General features: G+C 37.0%; 3 protein-coding genes across 3 annotated transcripts; 2 read left to right on the top strand and 1 right to left on the bottom strand.

Annotated features, from left to right (window-relative positions):
- Nucleotides 1-4,539: 4,539 nt before the first annotated feature.
- Nucleotides 4,540-10,023, bottom strand: LOC112047501 (cyclin-dependent kinase 20). The gene is made up of 6 exons (XM_024084641.2): nucleotides 9,817-10,023; nucleotides 8,723-8,911; nucleotides 7,931-8,052; nucleotides 7,741-7,855; nucleotides 7,071-7,298; nucleotides 4,540-5,592 (listed from the first exon to the last, which is right to left on the bottom strand). The coding sequence occupies exons 1-6, from the start codon at nucleotides 10,009-10,011 to the stop codon at nucleotides 5,509-5,511; spliced, it is 933 nt and encodes a 310-aa protein (XP_023940409.1). The 5' UTR covers nucleotides 10,012-10,023; the 3' UTR covers nucleotides 4,540-5,508.
- LOC112047500 (UDP-glycosyltransferase UGT5-like) lies at nucleotides 9,991-12,806 on the top strand. The gene is made up of 4 exons (XM_024084638.2): nucleotides 9,991-11,737; nucleotides 11,826-12,051; nucleotides 12,129-12,348; nucleotides 12,448-12,806. The coding sequence occupies exons 1-4, from the start codon at nucleotides 10,913-10,915 to the stop codon at nucleotides 12,746-12,748; spliced, it is 1,572 nt and encodes a 523-aa protein (XP_023940406.2). The 5' UTR covers nucleotides 9,991-10,912; the 3' UTR covers nucleotides 12,749-12,806.
- A 1,217-nt stretch (nucleotides 12,807-14,023) lies between these two features.
- Nucleotides 14,024-17,461, top strand: LOC112047482 (JNK1/MAPK8-associated membrane protein). Its single transcript, XM_024084608.2, has 4 exons — nucleotides 14,024-14,451; nucleotides 15,242-15,451; nucleotides 16,040-16,209; nucleotides 17,038-17,461. Exons 1-4 carry the CDS (start codon nucleotides 14,219-14,221, stop codon nucleotides 17,316-17,318), a joined length of 894 nt encoding a protein of 297 aa, XP_023940376.2. The 5' UTR covers nucleotides 14,024-14,218; the 3' UTR covers nucleotides 17,319-17,461.
- Nucleotides 17,462-18,432: the final 971 nt, after the last annotated feature.

Genomic DNA, 18,432 nt, shown 5'->3' with positions numbered 1-18,432 from the left:
TGGTTTAAAATACCTTATGGAAACACTAACAAACGCACTAGCCGTCTCTACAACTTTCGAAAGTTCCCCTCAATTTCTCCAGGATGCCACCATCAGATCCTGACATGAAAAAAATGGGACCACCCTGGAAGTAAACCTTGAAAACAAAAAAAGAATTTTCGAAATCGGTCCATAATTGACGGAATTATCGCTGGACATACATAAAAAAAAAAAAAAAAAAACATACATACAGCCGAACGTAGAACCTCCTCCTTTTTGGAAGTCGGTTAATAATAAACAGTGGGTCGCGCGGTCGCAGGTCGCGGTCGCCAAGAACGGAAGGATACCTTTAGTATGAATTTATATGGAGCACTAAACAAAAGTGGTTGCGCGTCGCGGTCTCGGGCTTTTTTTAGTGCTACATATAAATTCATACTAAGCAGTGGGTCGCGCGGTCGCAGGTCGCGGCACCAAGAACAGAAGGGTACCTTAAGCGTGGCGTCGCCGTCTGGGTTATGCATGTCTGCGGCGATGATAGATGAGTTTTGAGCCTAACTTTAAAAAAAAAATAGAGAGAAGATATTGTCGACCGATAGCGGCGAACCGAAAATATCGCTAGATAGCGATATATAAGACAAATATAGGCGTAAATCGTATTTTACACCGGCTGGTGTATGGCGGTCTTTATAGTTTAATGATACATATTAAGTATTTAATTTTATAGTTGGTAATGTAAAAAAAAATTATGTAATAATGTAATCAATAAATATCATAAAAAGTATGTACTGTATAAAATTCATAGTATTATGTAGTTACATATACAGGGTGCTGGGGAGTATTTCCCAGAACTCTGGGGTTATATTCTTTACTGAAAATTAATTAAACATGTTCAAGGAACATGCATTCTTAAGTTAATATTTTTGTTGTAAATAATATTTCTTTTGTAAATAGATTTTAAAATGTGTCCCTTATACGCATCTTTATAATTATTACGTAGCCAAGTTTTACTTATTTTAAGATGCAAGGATAGATAAAGGCGTGTGTTACATTGGATAGTCGGAATTATTTGAGTTACTTTGTATGGAAACACAACTTTTTTTTATTTTTTAGGTATTAAATATCAGTTCGGATCCTATAAGTGGACTCGTCAACACCTTGAAGTTAAGGGAAATACTCCCGAGCATCCTGTATAATAAATATACCTATGTATTGGTATGGATTTACGTATGTGTGTCGGTGTATGTAGCTGTATACTTACTATCATATTATTTTGAACTACACTTAAGTAGTTATGTCGAAGTATTGTTGTAAATAGTGTTCGTTAGATAATTATCGTAGTAGGCAGTAGACTGAGACTGAGTCTGAGAATGCCACACATATTTCATTTCATGAAGGCTGAAAGTTTGTCAGCCTATTTTCTCTCACCATTTGGGTAGTATTCACGGTTTCCCACCATTTAGACCTGGACCAATTAAGAAAACCTCAATTGGCCCACCTGAATATTTGATATTCAGGTGGGCCTCCGGCATACCACCGAGCCACATAGGCAATTAAATCATCATCCAAATTCCACCAATCTGCTTTTGAACATAGTGGTAGGTCTAAGTCTCACATCTCCTCTCATGTGGGCTGATAATAATGATATAATTGATTAGAATTAATGATAATAATTAGTTTGTAATTGCTTATTGAGCACATCTTATATTTGAGTTGATATTAATAGATAATTAATGAATCAAGAAATGTAATTAAGATATATAGGTACATATTTTTAATATCTATTTGTGGTGAATGTTCAATTAATTTTTTTTCTTTTACCTGTGAAAAATCAATCAGAATCAACTGAAAATTATATTTCACCTAAACGAAGTATATTTAACAAAAACATACCGACGATATGACGGAGGACGGATGGAGGTCCTGGGCACGATCCCCGGTTGGGCAGATTGAGGTTATCTTAATTAGTCTAGGTCTAGCTGGTGGGAGGCTTCGGCCGTGGCTAGTTACCACCCTACCAGCAAAGACGCAAGCGCGATTTAGCGTTCCGATACGATGCTGTGTAGAAACCGAAAGGGGTGTGGATTTTCATTCTCCTCCTAACAAGTTAGCCCGCTTCCATCTTGGACTGCATCATCACTTACCATCAGGTGAGATTGTAGTCAAGGGCTAACTTGTAAAGTATAAAAAAAACATAGGCCATATTTTATCCCCGATTATGAGAATGGGAACTATGCAGGTGAAGCTGCAGCGCACAACTAGAGGTAAAAATGTTAATATTCCAGTACGTACACACTTAAGTATACACTTAAGTAGTTATGTCGAAGTATTGTTGTAAATAGTGTTCGTTAGATAATTATCGTAGTAGGCAGTAGACTGAGACTGAGTCTGAGAATGCCACACATATTTCATTTCATGAAGGCTGAAAGTTTGTCAGCCTATTTTCTCTCACCATAGGTATAGTCGGAAGCGATCGATTAATCGATTATTTCGATCGATGACGTCATTCATTCGTACCATATTATTGGGCGTTTTTGAGCGATCCGTGGCAGCGCCGCAAATCTGGCCCTTTAAATCCCTGTATTTCTGAAAGTAATGATTGCAGATACCCTGTTACTATTGGCATACTAGAATAGGGATGATGACTAGGTTTGTATATATTGATTTTTACGAGACATTCGGGCAAATAAGGTCTATATTAACTAATTCATATGTACAAAATAAAGATTGACTGGATGTTTGCAAAATAAATAAGACTATGAAATTGCAAAATCTACTAAAATTCTTTTATCTTAATTAGATGAAAATTCATACATTTTTAGCTTCCTTGCATTAAACGTGACATTTTTCAATATGTGAACTATTAATATAAACGCACAAATAACAAAGATATTTGTAATTTTGTTTGAACGCCCATACAAATTAACGATCAGCGAGCCAACGACGTCACTAATTCGTGCCATTTTGAATGGAGCGTTTTTCAGGGATCCGCGGCAGCGCCGCAAATCTGACCCTTTAAATCCCTGTAGCTCCGAAAGTAATGATTGCAGATATCCTGTTACTTTTAGAAGATTGCTTTAGCAAACTCTTAATTTATACACAATTAAAAAAAACTGTCATCATCCCTATTTAAAATACTTTCGTCATCCCTATTGTGGATGTGGACACTAGAAACCCTACAAAGCTACCACGGTACAAACTCTATAATTGGCTACCGTGATTATCTAAGGTAGAATCGTAGGCTTACAAACTCTCAGCTTTCATAAAATGTGAAATATCGGGCCATCGCAGTTCTCGGGTCTACAGTATCGACATTAAATATTATAAATGACGCAATAAGTGCATCCGTATATCTGTACATACGCGAGTGCGTAGTGTGTTGCTTACTGTACCGCACGATTTAAAAAAAAATAACTTAATATTTCAAAACTTTAACTTATTACCGTACAGTACCGTACCGTACCGATCGTAGAAAGATAATCGACGTGAAACTTGGCTAGGGGGACTGATTTTCTTGTCGTCAAAGCTTCTTCATGAAATAGAGTTAATATACTAATAATTTTCTCTTCATTATTAATAGACATTAATACCTGTAATAATATTAATAAGCATTATTTCAACCTTTTGCTGTGACTAAATTTTGAGTTATAGTTAAATTGTTATCAAATCATTATTTATTTGCTTGAATGTGACACATGATCTTTAAATTATTGAATTACCTAGACATTCAACTTATATATTTATAGTATACAAATTTTCTTTTACAATTAAAATATTATTTCGTCCTAATAATAGTAATATTAGCATATTTTGGCATTTTTGACGTGATGTATGTATGTCAATTTACTTTTTGGGTATGATTTTTTTTATACCCATTTGATCGGGTTGTTCACAATGTACGTTTGTACTGGCCGTTCATTTCATGTAGGCCGTTACTTTTACTTAAAAGCAATTATTTAATTACGTTAGCAGCAGTGGCGTAGCGTGCCTTGATGGGGCCCTGTATCAAAGTTAGTGTTAGGGGCCCCAAATGAAAAGTAAATTTCTCACATGAAACTCAAAAGGCAGTTTTTTTTCCGGATAGCACCAGAGTCGGTGTGATTTTACAATTTTTTTCTTTCATACGTAAGGGGCCCTGTAGTCCGGGGGCCGCGTATCATTGATGCGGCTGATACACTAGCTACGCCCCTGGTTAGCAGTATGTACTTTCGCCATCTTTGTAATAGTTGGCTTATTTGAAGTGAATGGATTATACATTTAATTTAGTATGTAGGTATGTAATATATTTCGCTCAATTTGTACATAAATATGATTATGATAAAGTACAATTGTTATAAATTTTGTCGACTGCACTTTAATCGGTTCCATCTTTGTTATCTATTAGGTGATTGCAAGGAAATAAAATTTCGATTCAAACTATGTATTTATTATTATATTAGGTTGTTTTGGGTTATTTCTATTTACAAATCTATACAGAGACGAATAGCGTGGTAGAGAGAAAAACACCAAGCAAAGTCCAGGACTTGTGACTACTGGATGTAGGGTTATGGAATAAATAAAAGGTTAGAGGACATAATTTTCCAAAATTCCTCAGTGCCTGAAGACGAAAGTCTTCGAACAGTGCGTGTTGCCAGTGGATCCGATCCGAGACTTGGTCGCTGACTATGGGCCTTATTAAAAGGACCAAAGTCACTCGAATCAGAAATGAGGAGATCCGCAGACGAACCAAAGTCACTGACATCGCTCAGCGAGTCCCGAAGCTGAAGTGATCATAAGCGTATCTATCGAAGAGCCGATGGTAGTTGGGGTCCCAAGGTGCTGGAATGGCAACCCCGCACCGGAAACCGTTGTGTTGGTCGACCCTCACTAGGTGGACCGAGGACATCAAGCGGGTTGCAGGGAGCCGCTGGATGCTGGTCGCTCGAGACCGTTGTACTTGGGAGTCCATGCAAGAGGCCTATGTTTAGTAGTGGACGTCCATCGGCTGATGATGATGATGACAGAATATAATTAACAAAAAATACCGTGAGGTCGATTGGGCTGCGTGGCGTAGGCCATCAAAAATCGGCATACACGCACTTTGCAGTTTGCATACCAGACATTAAGCGTCAAATGTCAAATTGACCCAAAATACTTACTGGTACTGTTATATATGCTCTAAAATAGCATGCTAAAAGCATGTTCCATACGAGCATGCTTATCATCAGTTTACATTTGCTAAAAGCGCGCCCCCTTCCACCCGCGCAGCAAGTAGTATGCTCATAAATCGAACGACTGTTGATTCTTGAGCAAGCTCGAAATAAGCATGCTCATTATTAGCAATATTGCGATACACATGCTAATAAGTAGCAACTGCTCAGTAGCATGCTTTCGTGCTTGAAATGAGCATGCCCCATTGGTTCTAGGTTTGGAATTATTTTGTTTGATAATGATTTTTTTTTAAATACAGGCATGCGTCGCCGTCGTCTTAATTGTAAAAAATGACAATGGGTTCTGGTGGGGTTTTAGAGTACCATATCTGTTTTTAGAGCTTCACTTAGTTTTCGATTTTGGTCTCGGCATGTCTTCCAACGTCGCTGGCAGTGGTCTAGTTTGAAACCATGCATGTCTTATTGCCTGCAATAAATATTATTCCAAATAATGAAATGTGATTTCATTGGATTTCAGAAACCTTAAAATAGTATTAGTAAGGCACGAAATTGTGTACGTAAAGACTCAGACCAGCTTTGTAAATATAAAATAGAAATGCACACTAATCGTTTTCATTGTTGATAGCAAATAAACGTTTAAGTAGGCATAGAAGCATTATTTTCAACGGTTTTTTAACCGACTTCCAAAAAGGAGGAGGTTCTACGTTCGGCTGTATGTATGTTTTTTTTTTTTTTTTATGTATGTCCAGCGATAACTCCGTCAATTATGGATCGATTTTGAAAATTCTTTTTTTGTTTTGTAGGGTTTACTTCCAGGGTGGTCCCATTTTTTTCATGTCAGGATCTGATGATGGCCTCCTGGAGAAATTGAGGGGAACTTTCGAAAGTTGTAGAGACGGCTAGTACGTTTGTTAGTGTTTCCATAAGGTATTTTAAACCACTACAACTTTATGAAGGTTTGGAGTTGGTCTGATGATGGAGCCGAAACACAGACGATGGAACTCGTCAAGGATTTACAGCAGTCACCTTTTGTTTGGGCTTGATTAATTTGTATTGATGAGTACTTTCCACCTATATGGGTTGTGACTGTATTAAGGGTCTGGTGATGAAGACGAGGGACAGTGAAGAGAACTCCTCGACGGTTCACAGTAGCTACCTTGTGTTTGGACTTGATAAATTTGTATTGATGAGAACTTTCCACCTAGATGGATTGTGACTGTATTGAGGGTCTGATGATGAAGACGAGGGACAGTGAAGAGAACTCCTCGACGGTTCACAGTAGCTACCTTGTGTTTGGACTTGATAAATTTGTATTGATGAGAACTTCCCACCTAGATGGATTGTGACTGTATTAAGGGTCTGATGATGAAGACGAGGGACAGTGAAGAGAACTCCTCGACGGCTCACAGTAGCTACCTTGTGTTTGGACTTGATAATTTTGTATTGATAAGAACTTTCCACTTAGGTAGGTTGTGACTGTACACACGCAGTAGGTATGCTAACACTAAAAATAAAAAAATAAAAAATTTAATAAAAAAATTAAACCGACTTCCAACTCAAAAAATAACTTTAACTAAAAAGCAAAAAATAACATCCTACCTATGTGCTACCTTCTGATCAGTTTGAAGGCGGTGCCAAGCCAGTGTCTTGTTTTAATTAAAGCTGTTTCTGGAATAACCACAGAAATTTTGTAGTTTAAACGTATTTAATTAAAACATCACTGGTTTTTTGTTCTAGAAAATGTTCAACATTTTAATCTTAGTTTATGCGCGTCGAGATATTGAGATAGTGTCAAGCATCTAAACATTCGAGGACAAAACAGCCATGATGCCATTAAATTAGCGTTCTTATATGTATCAAGGCCTAGAGGGGGTCTGGCCTCAGACATAATAGAATTCCATATCGGCAGACCCCCCTCCCCTTCCTCCCTCTATATGCACCTACCTCTTTGGCTGATATCCTTTTTTGTTCATCATAAATAATGATCGATTTTATCAAGTCGATTGCATCGGCGTCTACTCCAGGCAAGAGATCGGGCCAAGGCATTGGTGAAGATTCCGGAAAAGTAATTTTGTGATAATCTGGAAGCTCTGAATGTCTCGGCCAAGTCTCCTCGGTCGGTGTTCCCAAGCGTTGGAGAACTATTGCCAACTGCTCGATATCTGATTCCCCCTGTAGATTGGATCATTGAATAATCAATTTAAATTAATTCGTTAACGCATACTTAAGTGTAAAATAGACAATGGCGCGTAAAAGGTTTATAATTATAACCAAGTAAAATTACGCCTCCAATCCAAATTCCGAAAAGGTGCAGAGAATGGACATATTGTCACCAATAGTGGCGGAATTGAAATATCGCTATCTATATCAACACAACAAAGATAGAGCGATATTTTCGTTTGCGCTGCTATTGGCCGATATTTGTTTTCTCAATTTCTTAAGGTACTCCTATGTCGTATGTTACGTGCTTCGATATATTCGATTCGCTAATCGCTCCTCTCATTCTGGAACCGCTACGCAAGCTTACATCCACCGTGTAGGAACTGGGGCTGACACGCTAAAACGCGCAACGCCTGGGAACTTGTCTTAGGCTTACAAATAGTAATATACTTACAGCGAAAAGTGGTTGTTTCGTGATCATTTCTGCGATGATACAGCCAACAGCCCATATATCCACCTTTTCACTGTAATACCTCGCTCCATATAACAGCTCCGGAGCGCGATACCATCTGAGATCAAAATAAACTTTTGTCTGAGTAATTGCATTAATCTTAAAGAGTTTTTATCTAGGGTCTAGTCTTTACCTTGTTGCCACTTGGTGCGAATAGGGTCTCCCGCCGTCTGGCCAGTAAAGACGCGCAAGTCCCAAGTCGGCAATTTTTAGTATTCCTTCATGATTTATTAGCAGGTTCGCTGGTTTGAGATCCTGAGGTGAAAAGGCTATTAAGTAAATATTATTGTGGCATTTGTTTTAGACTTAGAATTTTCTATTCCCATTCATTCCATAAAGCTTCTTTTTACATTTGTTTTTCAAATTCTTTGGAATTTATTTTCCTTTTTTTTTATTTTGCCGTGGACCAATGGCATCGTAGTGTCAAAAAAAATCTCTGAATTATTTCACGGTGGCTAGCTAACACAACTACTACAACTAACACACTACCTTGACTAGTAACAAAAGGTGGCAATTTTTTTGCGCAAATAATTAGCCTGGCTGTCATTCGCGGAAATGCACCCAATATTCTTGTCACCCTTCCAAGTGGGCATGATTTATATATTATTAGAATTAGGATAAGTTAGCTTACTAGTAACTTTCTTAGTTTATTCTCTCTTAATAAAATAAAATTGTAAGTGCGTTACAATTCACAGATGCCTTTTCTTTTGGGTTTATGTGATTAATTAGTCAAAGGACGTGTGCCAATTTTGTATGGAGGCTGGGCCTTTATTCCGAGTGTCAACTAAGCAGAACAAATTATTTTTATCTTAAAAGAAGAGTTATTATAGTTACAAGCATATGCGCAAGATACCAAGATATGGTAGGTATACCTACTTATAACAAGCATAAAAAAAAGATATCTATTATGAAGACTGTTTTTTACCCTGTGCATCACATAATGTGCGTGCAAATATCGCGTCCCCTTCAACAGCATTTGCACATAAGTTTTGACGCGAGGCAGTGTCATCTCCTGCTGATTGTGGTGGAGCATTTCCCACAGTCCAGAGCACATGTACTCCAACACCAGCACTAGACTCATGCCTCGGGGAAACATGTCGTACAATTTTATTACCTGGAAGAAGAAGATTGTTATTATAACACCATGGGCGTAGGCAGGTATCTATCTATCAAGGAAGGGGAGGGGGGGGGAGGAAGCTATACTGAAATTGAGTAATTTCACATAACTAGTCAAGGAATTTTATGGGGGGGGGGGGGTGAATCTATGTCATCTATTGATATATTCAAATAAAAACGAAGGGTCACTTCTTTACTATATGTATCTCGAAAAGAGCTTGAAAGTATGAAATTTGGCAGGGAGGTAGTTCATAGCTACCTGCCTAGTAAACGTCCGCTAAGAACGGATTTTGCGAGAGAGCAAAATTAAAACGAGGACGTCCGCTTGTGTGATATATAGTAAGACAGTGACAAAACTCGCGTTAAGACTATCCAACACTTATTAGGTGTAGAATCCGGCCTTTAATATGTCTAAGGAAGTCGGTTTTGCTTTGGATGTGATACCTAAGTTGACAGCTCAAAAAGATGTATGTGCAATCTAAAAGAACGTAAGCAAAGTAGAAAAGCATCGTTAATTAATTATTATTCAAAATGATACTGAGGATGAGGAGCCGTGTGGTAGATATAGAAACCCGTCTAATGGTTACTTAGAAATCTCTTATTAGACCAGATGTTACTTTATATACCTACACCAAACCTACATGGTTTATGCTTAGCTTAAGCTCTTTCAGTTTCACATTCAAACGCCTGTCTGTACCTACATTCCTAAACCTATTACAGCCAATTTATCTTCTGAAAACAGAAATCACATATCTTCACTGTCCTTAATATTCTTAAGGACAGTGAAGATATATGTTTTTTGGTATTCTAGAAGCTTCCTTATTCTGAGTCTAACACATATGTTTATTGAGGGTCTCCTGAGTTTTCAATCCATTTGCATTAATTTAAGGTTAAATTACTAACATATTTACAACGTAGCAGCTGCAATGCTTTGATCTCCCGCATAACATTCACAGGGATTCCATCTTCCAGGTTCTTTATAAGTATTTTCTTCAAGGCCACTTCACGTCCTGTGGGCAGATGTCGAGCTTTGAATACTAGTCCATGTGCGCCTTCACCTATTCGTCCCAACACTGAGTAATTATTTATATCACTCATAGTTAATTTATATTGTTTTTGTTGTAAGTTTATTGATTTGCATTATTTGTTATGAAAGATAGAACCGTGCTTTTGGGCAACGTAAACTTTGACATTGTTTTGATACAGGTTGCTAGGGGAAACCAAAGACGACGCAGTAAGGAGTTTATATAAGTCCCTTAAGGGTATACTTACATTGCACAAGCAAATAAAATGGCCCTATTCTAGGCGATATTGTTTAAAGCTGATACTACCTTGAAGGATTGGGCGCAATCGTATATTTATTTTATAGGAATTACTTTTATTAAAAAAGTACAATGAAACGAATAATAGCAATAGGTACCTACTGGAAAAACCAAAGTTGCTTTAAGTACACTGGTAGAGCCAAACCTTATTGAAGAACGTGGGAGTTATATTAATCAATCTAGCACAACTAGGCAATATTAATTGAAACCCTTACATGAGTACGTACGAGTATTTGAAATGCAAACCTGTTTCATTTGCATACCAGTAGGTAGGTATATTAACTCAAACAAAGCTTAGTCAACCTGTGAAAATCACATGAAAATCTTTGTAGGTAGTTTAGAGGTTAGTGGGAACGTAAGATAGGTATGCCAGATTCTAGTCCGCTGTTTGAACACTCGGGGTCACGCGTTAAGGTAACAATTATCCAAACACACAAACATACAATAACTCATAGATTTTATAGGTAGGTAAGTGGGATTAATTTAATAACGAGTGAACATAAATAATAGACGTAGAGAATAATACACTCATAATAAATGTGTGTCTCGTACGTAAAGTAAAATATTTACTCAAGTGGCTCGATCAATGAAAAATTATTACATCATGTTAATTTTGTAAAGACCTATCTTTTCATATTCTGCCTTTGTCGTGAACGAATGTATTAAAGTGTTCTACAATGTTGTTATATCAGACTATCACAGTTCTTCTAATTTCGTATACTTTTACAGTGGAAAGTGCATCAATATTGGCGCTTTTTTCATCTTTATCATTCTCGGACCATCTTGTGTTTAGGGGATACCTATCGCTTCTAACTCAAAGTGGACATTCAGTTGTTTTGATGACTCCATATCCAGGCCAATTCACATATCCAGATGCGGAGAGAATTGTTGAATTAAACGTTGGACAAGAATCATCGGTTTATTGGGAGGAGTATAAGGCTTTAATGACGAATACCGACGATTATTATTCTCGCATGAGGGCGATAAATGAATTTTCTATAAAATTAGCAGTGGCACAGTTGAAATCTAAGCCAATGACGGCAGTACTAGGGAATCCGAATGTTAAATTTGACCTGGTCATCACTGAAGCGGATGTACCATTGTTGTATGCTGTTGCTGACAAATACGAAGCTCCTCATATTGCTATTACTGCTTCAAGTGGCAAGATACATCATTATGAGTCTAAGGGATCTCCAATCCATCCTTTATTGTACCCGGATATAAACTCGGTGAACTTCAGAAATCTAAGTAGCTGGCAGAAAATTGTTGAATTCAACCGACACTTCCAAACAAGGCAAGAATATTATAACACATATCTTCCTCTTTGCGACGTTGCAGCGAAAAAGATTTTCGGATTTAGAAGAAGTCTCCTGGACGTAGAACGCGACATAGATCTACTATTCGTAGCCAGTAATCCTGTATTAATTGGTAATAGACCGAGTCCTCCTGCTGTTGTTTATGTAGATCGAATGCATATTAAACCAGGCTATCCGTTACCAGAGGTAAACTTATAATTATAATTACGAACATATTTTTGTTCTTAAAATGATCGCAATATACCTATGCTTAAACAAATTTTTTTTTTTGTAGGATCTCAAGGCATTATTAGATTCTGCTTCCAAAGGAGTTGTTTACTTCAGTCTAGGAGCATTCCAAGAGTCAGAGCACCTCTCGCCGCAGCTCCTGCAAACATTAGCGGATGCTTTTAGAGAACTGCCTTATTTGGTGTTGTGGAAAATCGGAAATACTACCATGATAAATGACCTGCCAGATAACATCATCAGTAGCCAGTGGTTCCCACAGCAAGAAATATTAGGTGATTTGAAAGGAATTCTAGCTTACTTACCTACTTCTAGTTTACGTTATGTCTAACACTTTCAATTGTTATTACAGCGCATCCAAATGTTAAAGCGTTTATTACAAACGGTGGTTGGAGATCTCTTGAAGAAGCTGTATTTTATGAAGTACCAATAATTGGGCTGCCAATTGTTAAGTCTCAAAAGGTTTTCATACAAGAGATCACTAGACACAATGCGGGGGAACTTCTAGATCTCTATTATTTGGAAAAGCAAAACCTCGTTGAAGTTATTTCGGCGGTTGCTTCTACCGACAAGTATGTATAAATCTTCGTTTATTATTTACCGAGTGGAGTAAAGTTTTAGCTCCACTTTATACTGGATTATTTTTTTAATTATTTGTTATTTTTCAACAGGTATAAGGAGGCAATGTCCAAGTTAAAGAGTGCGGCTAATGATCATATTATATCAGGTCCTGAAAAAGCAGTGTGGTGGACAGAATACGTTTTGCGCAACGGTGGTGCTAAGCATCTGAGGTCACCAGCGGTTGGAGATAGTTACTTCAAACATTTAGTGATTGATATTGTTGGTGTTTTTTCAACAGTTTGCATTTTATTCCTGTCTTTGTCATATTTTATCTTGCGAACGGTTATAAGGCGGTTACGTGTTCGATTTTGGCAGAAATATGAAGACTCTTCAAAATTCAAAGCATTATAATGTTTTTACTTATGATGACTTTTAGGTAATTTATCTACCATTAAAATTAAAATTATTAAGAAAAACCTAATAGTATTTGATTTTCCGCAAAATGTAGGTAATATTTTAGGTGTAAAATCTTGGTGTCTTTATTGTCCAAATTAAAATAAGTTTATAATTTAAAGTAGTCTACTTTACCTACAAACACTTGTTTTCAAGTGATTCTACCACCATTTCCGATGGCAGAGCAGAGAAGGAATATGGGGTTTAGACCCACCATGCTGTTCCCAGGCGAGCTTCCTGGAACTGACTCTCTTTACTGACTTTATTGTGCTCCGAGAAACGGGTGTAACATGACCAACTTTCCAAGTTTTCAAAAAAACTTGTTAGATATCATATAGCCTGACCCAGGATACGAACTCAGGACCTCGTGGTCTGAAACCACATAGGCTGACCATTGGACCAACGAGGTATTTATAGTTACTAATATAAATTACATTGTCCCGTGTGAAGATGTAACCCGGTCTAAGTCCTTCCAAGAATCCTTGCTATTATGAAACTGAATAACACGTCTTAGGCTCGTAGCAGAAGCGTAGCTGCCGCTGTATCAGCCGTATCAATGATACGGGGCCCCCGAACTACAGGGGCCCCGTACGTGTAAAAGTAAAAAAAATAATCCACTTACTGAATCTGGTGGTCCAGGAAAAAAGACAAAAACTGTAGAAAAATCAAAAGCATTTACTTTGTGGTGAAAGAGAAGAGAGTTAGAGAGTACTAAAGTAAATCAAAAACTAAACAGATTTTTCGAAATTTGACACTGGGCCTCCCAATTAATTTTGATACAAGGCCCCCTAAGGCACACTACGCCACTGGCTCGTAGTTAAAAGAATTAACACATTTTTGAAACATAGATCCGGAGGTCCCTATCGGAGATCTTGGTATATATAGGTACGTGTAATTGGTTTGGAAGAACGACTTACGGAGGCTGGACAAAACTATTCATCATAAATCACATAATCTTTGGTGAAACGTCTTGCTAGTATTTGATTGTTCAAAATCATCAAGTTAGAGTAAATCAAGCGTAAACTCATCTATCTTAGGTTAAGTCATAGTTAACTATAGAAATCCATCCTTAATCCTTATACTACAATCTAACGACTGGGCAACAGAATAATCAATTAATGTTTTGAGTTTCCGAACTCAAGTGCCAGGTGGTTTTATTTTGACGTTAACTTTGCTAAGTCTGTGGCATGGCATCGATTTTGAATTTGACATTTGAATTTTGACAATTGACATTGACGGAAACGATTGATTTGTTTATTTCTCACATTATATTTATTTTTCTAAAATGAATTAAAAGTTCTATTTGTATTTAGTTTAGCAATCGAAAAACTATCTTAAATTAAAGTACGAAGTTTAAACTTATCCCAACCTACCTGTCTGTCAGGATTAATAACAAAACATTAAAAAGCTCAATTAAAAACAACAAACATGTCAATAGTCAGAACATGTTCAGGACTTTACTGTGGTCGTACAGAGTTAGAGAACGGGTCCTGGGGTGAGTGTGGCGCTTGCCCTAGAGGGTTCCGCACAAACGCCACTAGCTACTGCGTAGAATGTTCCGAAGAGCCAACGTTGTACGACTGGCAGTATCTTGGCTTTATGATGCTGTTGCCACTGGTTCTGCATTTGTTCTTCATTGATATGGTTGCCGCAGGGAACAGGTACGTAATACGAACGATTTGTGTAAGCTGTTCTTTTTTCTTAACTGCAATTTCATCATCAGACTGATATGGCAATGCAGTCTAAGCTGATAGGGAGCCAAATTGGAAGAGATAAAAGTTCATTTAACACATCATTGTGGCAACTGTGTTTCTCTGACATCACACCAGAATACCAAAATTAAGTAATAGTATGCCAAAAGGGTGTTAATTTGTTAACTAGCCCATGCCACATCATCAGACATGACTAAGACTAATGAGCTTCTGAGCTGAGAATTGCCTAATATGCTCCCTGAAGTATGGAATATTACATCACTCATCACTGTCTTCCCAACTCTAGACTGCAATTAATAATTTCTTGGAAAAACCTCATTGCTTTCATAGCTTCATCTGTCTTGATTCTTGAAATGCATGGTCCATTGGTACAAGCTAACTATTGAACAATGCAGTTGCAATACATGATTAAAAAGTAAGAGAATATGTGAAATCCTTTAAATATGACCAATAATCATGTTTAAAATCTGAGGGACTTTTTAGGAGTGAGCAAACCAATAGTCCAATGGACGAGGATAGCCTCATTAGAGTTGTTGAATCTTCAGTAACCTTATCAATAAACAATTAGACACCAAGCATTTACACCCACATAGTTCCTGTTCCCATGAAAAGACAAAATATGTGGCTTTCTATTGGTAAATGAATTTACAAAATCAGTTCAGTAAATCCAGTGATTACCCCCTACAACCTCACAAACTTTACCTCTTTTGTTAATATAGATAAACTATTTTTTTTACAGAAATTCCACAATAGTAGCTCAACTCGTCTGTGCATTCATTGAAGTAGTAATTGGCACAGTATCTGCGTTGATAGTGCTACCACCAACTGGGTCCATGGATCTCCATGTCTGCTCACCTAAAGCTCTGTCGGACTGGTACACACTGTTGCACAACCCACAGCCGGATTACAGAGAGACTCTGCATTGCACTCAAGAAGCTGTTTATCCTTTGTAAGTATCATTATCAGCCTATTATATCGGCTTACTACAGACCAAGGCCTCTACATATGGAGCCTGCCTAGACCCACCACACTACTCCAATGTGGGCTGGCAGGCTTCTAAGTATAAATTATAAATATTTTTTACAGTATTTGTTGGGCGAACTAACACAAGTTATCTATGCTAACAATTCCCAAAGAGGGTCCTAGTAGGTAGAACAGTTTCTTGGGTTTTGTGAAATCATTTAACACAGTTGCTACAGATTCAATGCTTGCTATTCCTGTTAGACAGTAACTAAAAATACAGTACCTACTAACTAAAAACTAAAAATTTAGAAAAACAACATACAGCCGAACATAGAACCTTGGAAGTCAGTTAAAAATTGTGGAAAAGACATTTTATTTCAGTATAATTTAGCAATGTAAACTCAATAATGTACATCTGTGCCTTTAACAGCATATTTGATTGATTTTTGGTATTGTTTCTTTTGTTCATTTAAAATTATTTACTTACTGTAAACAAAGAAAAAATGCATGTATCCAATGCCTAAAAGCATGAAAATATACTAATTAATTCCACCAATATTTATCTCTGTTGCAGATACACAATAGTCCTCCTTATATATGCGTTTGGTCTCCTCATGACAGTGATACTAAGGCCGCTGTTACTGGCCTGGCGCAAATCAAATACTGGCAAGAAAGCTATATACTGTGCCTTGTACTTCTACCCCATACTCGTCCTTATACATACTGTTGCTGCAGGATTGATATGTAAGTGTTAAAAAAAAAACGAACATGTTTATGTTTAAAAAAAAACGAACTTTCTCTTTTGAAAAATGCAACCATTCCATTAGTATTTTCTTATGACGTTGTCATGTTCAACTATCGTCAGTAAACCGACTTACAGACAACCGATTTTTTTTCAAGTAATAGGGATGATGGCAGTTTTTTAAATTGTATATAAATTAAGAGTATAGGTACTAATAGCAAAGCAATTTTGTAAAACTAACAGGGTATCTGCGATCATTACTTTCGGAGCTACAGGGATTTAAAGGGTCAGATTTGCGGCGCTGCCGCGGATCCCTGAAAAACGCTCCATACAAAATGGCACGATTTAGTGACGTCGTTGGCTCGCTGATCGTTAGGTTTGTATGGGCGTTCAAACAAAATTACTAATATCTTTGTTATTTGTGCGTTTATGTTTATAGTTCATTTATTGAAAAATGACAAATTTAATGTAAGGAAGCTAAAACTGTATGAATTTTCATCTAATTACGATAAAAAAAATTTAATAGATTTTGAAATTTTATAATCCTATTTATTTTGCAGACAATCTTTGCTTTTTATGTATAAATTAGTTAACATTGACCTTATTTACCCGAATGTGTCATAAAAATCAATATATTTAAACCTAGTCATCATCCCCATTGTGGATGGAAATCCAGTGTGTATAGTGGGTGTGTCTAGTGCATATCCTATTTAAAACCTTGTGAACGCCACTGGCCGCTTAAGTTTCATCATTAGGACCTCATGATTTGAAGTCAAATAATAGTTACGCGGTTTGTACAACTGATTTAATTAATAAAAATATTGTTTCAGATTTCTCGTTCCCTTACATAATCATCATAATATCGATGATGACGTCAGCGTCTCACTTCTCAATCAAAATAGACCAGACATCGCCGGCGCTACTGTCAGCATCGCTCACTAATGTCAGGAACTTGATCATTCTCATTGGACATTGGATCATTCACGCATATGGCATCATCTCACTGACTGGTTTCAAGGAGTTGTGGTACTTAACCTTGGTACCTGCACCAGCGTTGTTTTACATACTAACTGCGCAATTCACGGACCCATTGAAGATTCATAATGATTGACAAATTGGATGTCCGATAGCAAAGTTGGTTTTGATTTGACATTACGATGCTACGGTGAGACGAGAAGCGTTGCTTATCTAGATTTGTATCTAGGTGATGTAGATAGAGTAAATAGGGTTTTAACTTATTAAATGTTGTTGAATGAGTTGTTTGTTTTTAACCGGTTTCTCAATTCGACCATATATATTTTTCTATTTTGTCTTGTTGCTCTTAGTGTGACAAGTTCTCAGTGTGATAATGTCTCCTTGTGGACGTTTGAGGCTTTCAGCAGTAAAGAGAATAATTTATATTTTGTTTTTTATTCTTCACAAGTTAGCTCTTGACTGCAACTTGACCTGATGGTAAATAAGTGATGATGTAATCTCAGATGGCAGTGGCTAACTTGCTAGGCATAGGATGAAAATCCTCACCCATTTCGGTTTCTACACGACATCGTACCGGAACGCAAAGTCGCTTGGCAGTATATCTTTGCCGGTGACCACTCCCACCAGCCAAAACGAATCAAGGAAGTTTTTAGCAATAGATAGAAAGAGAGAAAGATCTTTATTTTAAAGTAATGCCACATATTAGATTTTTAAATTCTAAAATATATTATGGGTTAACTGTCCACTCAAACAGTGGAGCAATAAAAGAATGATCTGCGCTATGTGGCATAACCTAGAATAGGCCCTCACTCAGCATTAACTTGTGAATATGCCTAGATCGGGCTACTTTAGTATTTTAGTCGAGTACGAACAATTTTTGGATTTTCCGCCCTAAAATCGTCCGTACTCGACTAAAATACTAAAGTAAAGAACTAGGCCATAGTGATTCAAGGATTAGGTTGTATAATAGGTTTATAAAAAGTACATAGGTACCTACATACCTATTATCTATACTAATATTATAAAGAGGTAAAGTTTGTAAGTTTGTAAGTTTGTAAGTTTGTAACAATTTTTTGAAATGGGGTAATCTTCGGAACTACTGGACCGATTTTAAAAATTCTTTCACCAGTAGAATGCTACGTTATCGGGGAGTGCTATAGGCTATATTTTATATTTCTATCATATATAACTACTGAGTTATCGCGGGTTTTCTCTTACAGGTCGGACCGAAAAACTTACTTATTCGCATG

This window comes from Bicyclus anynana, chromosome 21 (genome assembly GCF_947172395.1).
Source record: "Bicyclus anynana chromosome 21, ilBicAnyn1.1, whole genome shotgun sequence".
NCBI classification, from domain to species: Eukaryota; Metazoa; Arthropoda; class Insecta; order Lepidoptera; family Nymphalidae; genus Bicyclus; species Bicyclus anynana.
This window is presented reverse-complemented; position numbering and strand designations above follow the sequence as displayed.

Coding starts and splice junctions, on each gene's coding strand:
- LOC112047501 (XM_024084641.2), bottom strand. CDS start 10,011: ATGAGTGATATAAATAATTACTCAGTGTTGGGACGAATAGGTGAAGGC. Junction 8,053..8,722: donor CACATTATGTGATGCACAGG/GTAAAAAACAGT, acceptor TTTTCACCTCAG/GATCTCAAACCAGCGAACCT. Junction 7,856..7,930: donor TCGCACCAAGTGGCAACAAG/GTAAAGACTAGA, acceptor TTTTGATCTCAG/ATGGTATCGCGCTCCGGAGC.
- LOC112047482 (XM_024084608.2), top strand. CDS start 14,219: ATGTCAATAGTCAGAACATGTTCAGGACTTTACTGTGGTCGTACAGAG. Junction 14,452..15,241: donor ATGGTTGCCGCAGGGAACAG/GTACGTAATACG, acceptor TTTTTTTTACAG/AAATTCCACAATAGTAGCTC. Junction 16,210..17,037: donor TGTTGCTGCAGGATTGATAT/GTAAGTGTTAAA, acceptor ATATTGTTTCAG/ATTTCTCGTTCCCTTACATA.
- LOC112047500 (XM_024084638.2), top strand. CDS start 10,913: ATGTTGTTATATCAGACTATCACAGTTCTTCTAATTTCGTATACTTTT. Junction 11,738..11,825: donor CAGGCTATCCGTTACCAGAG/GTAAACTTATAA, acceptor TTTTTTTTGTAG/GATCTCAAGGCATTATTAGA. Junction 12,052..12,128: donor CCCACAGCAAGAAATATTAG/GTGATTTGAAAG, acceptor TTGTTATTACAG/CGCATCCAAATGTTAAAGCG.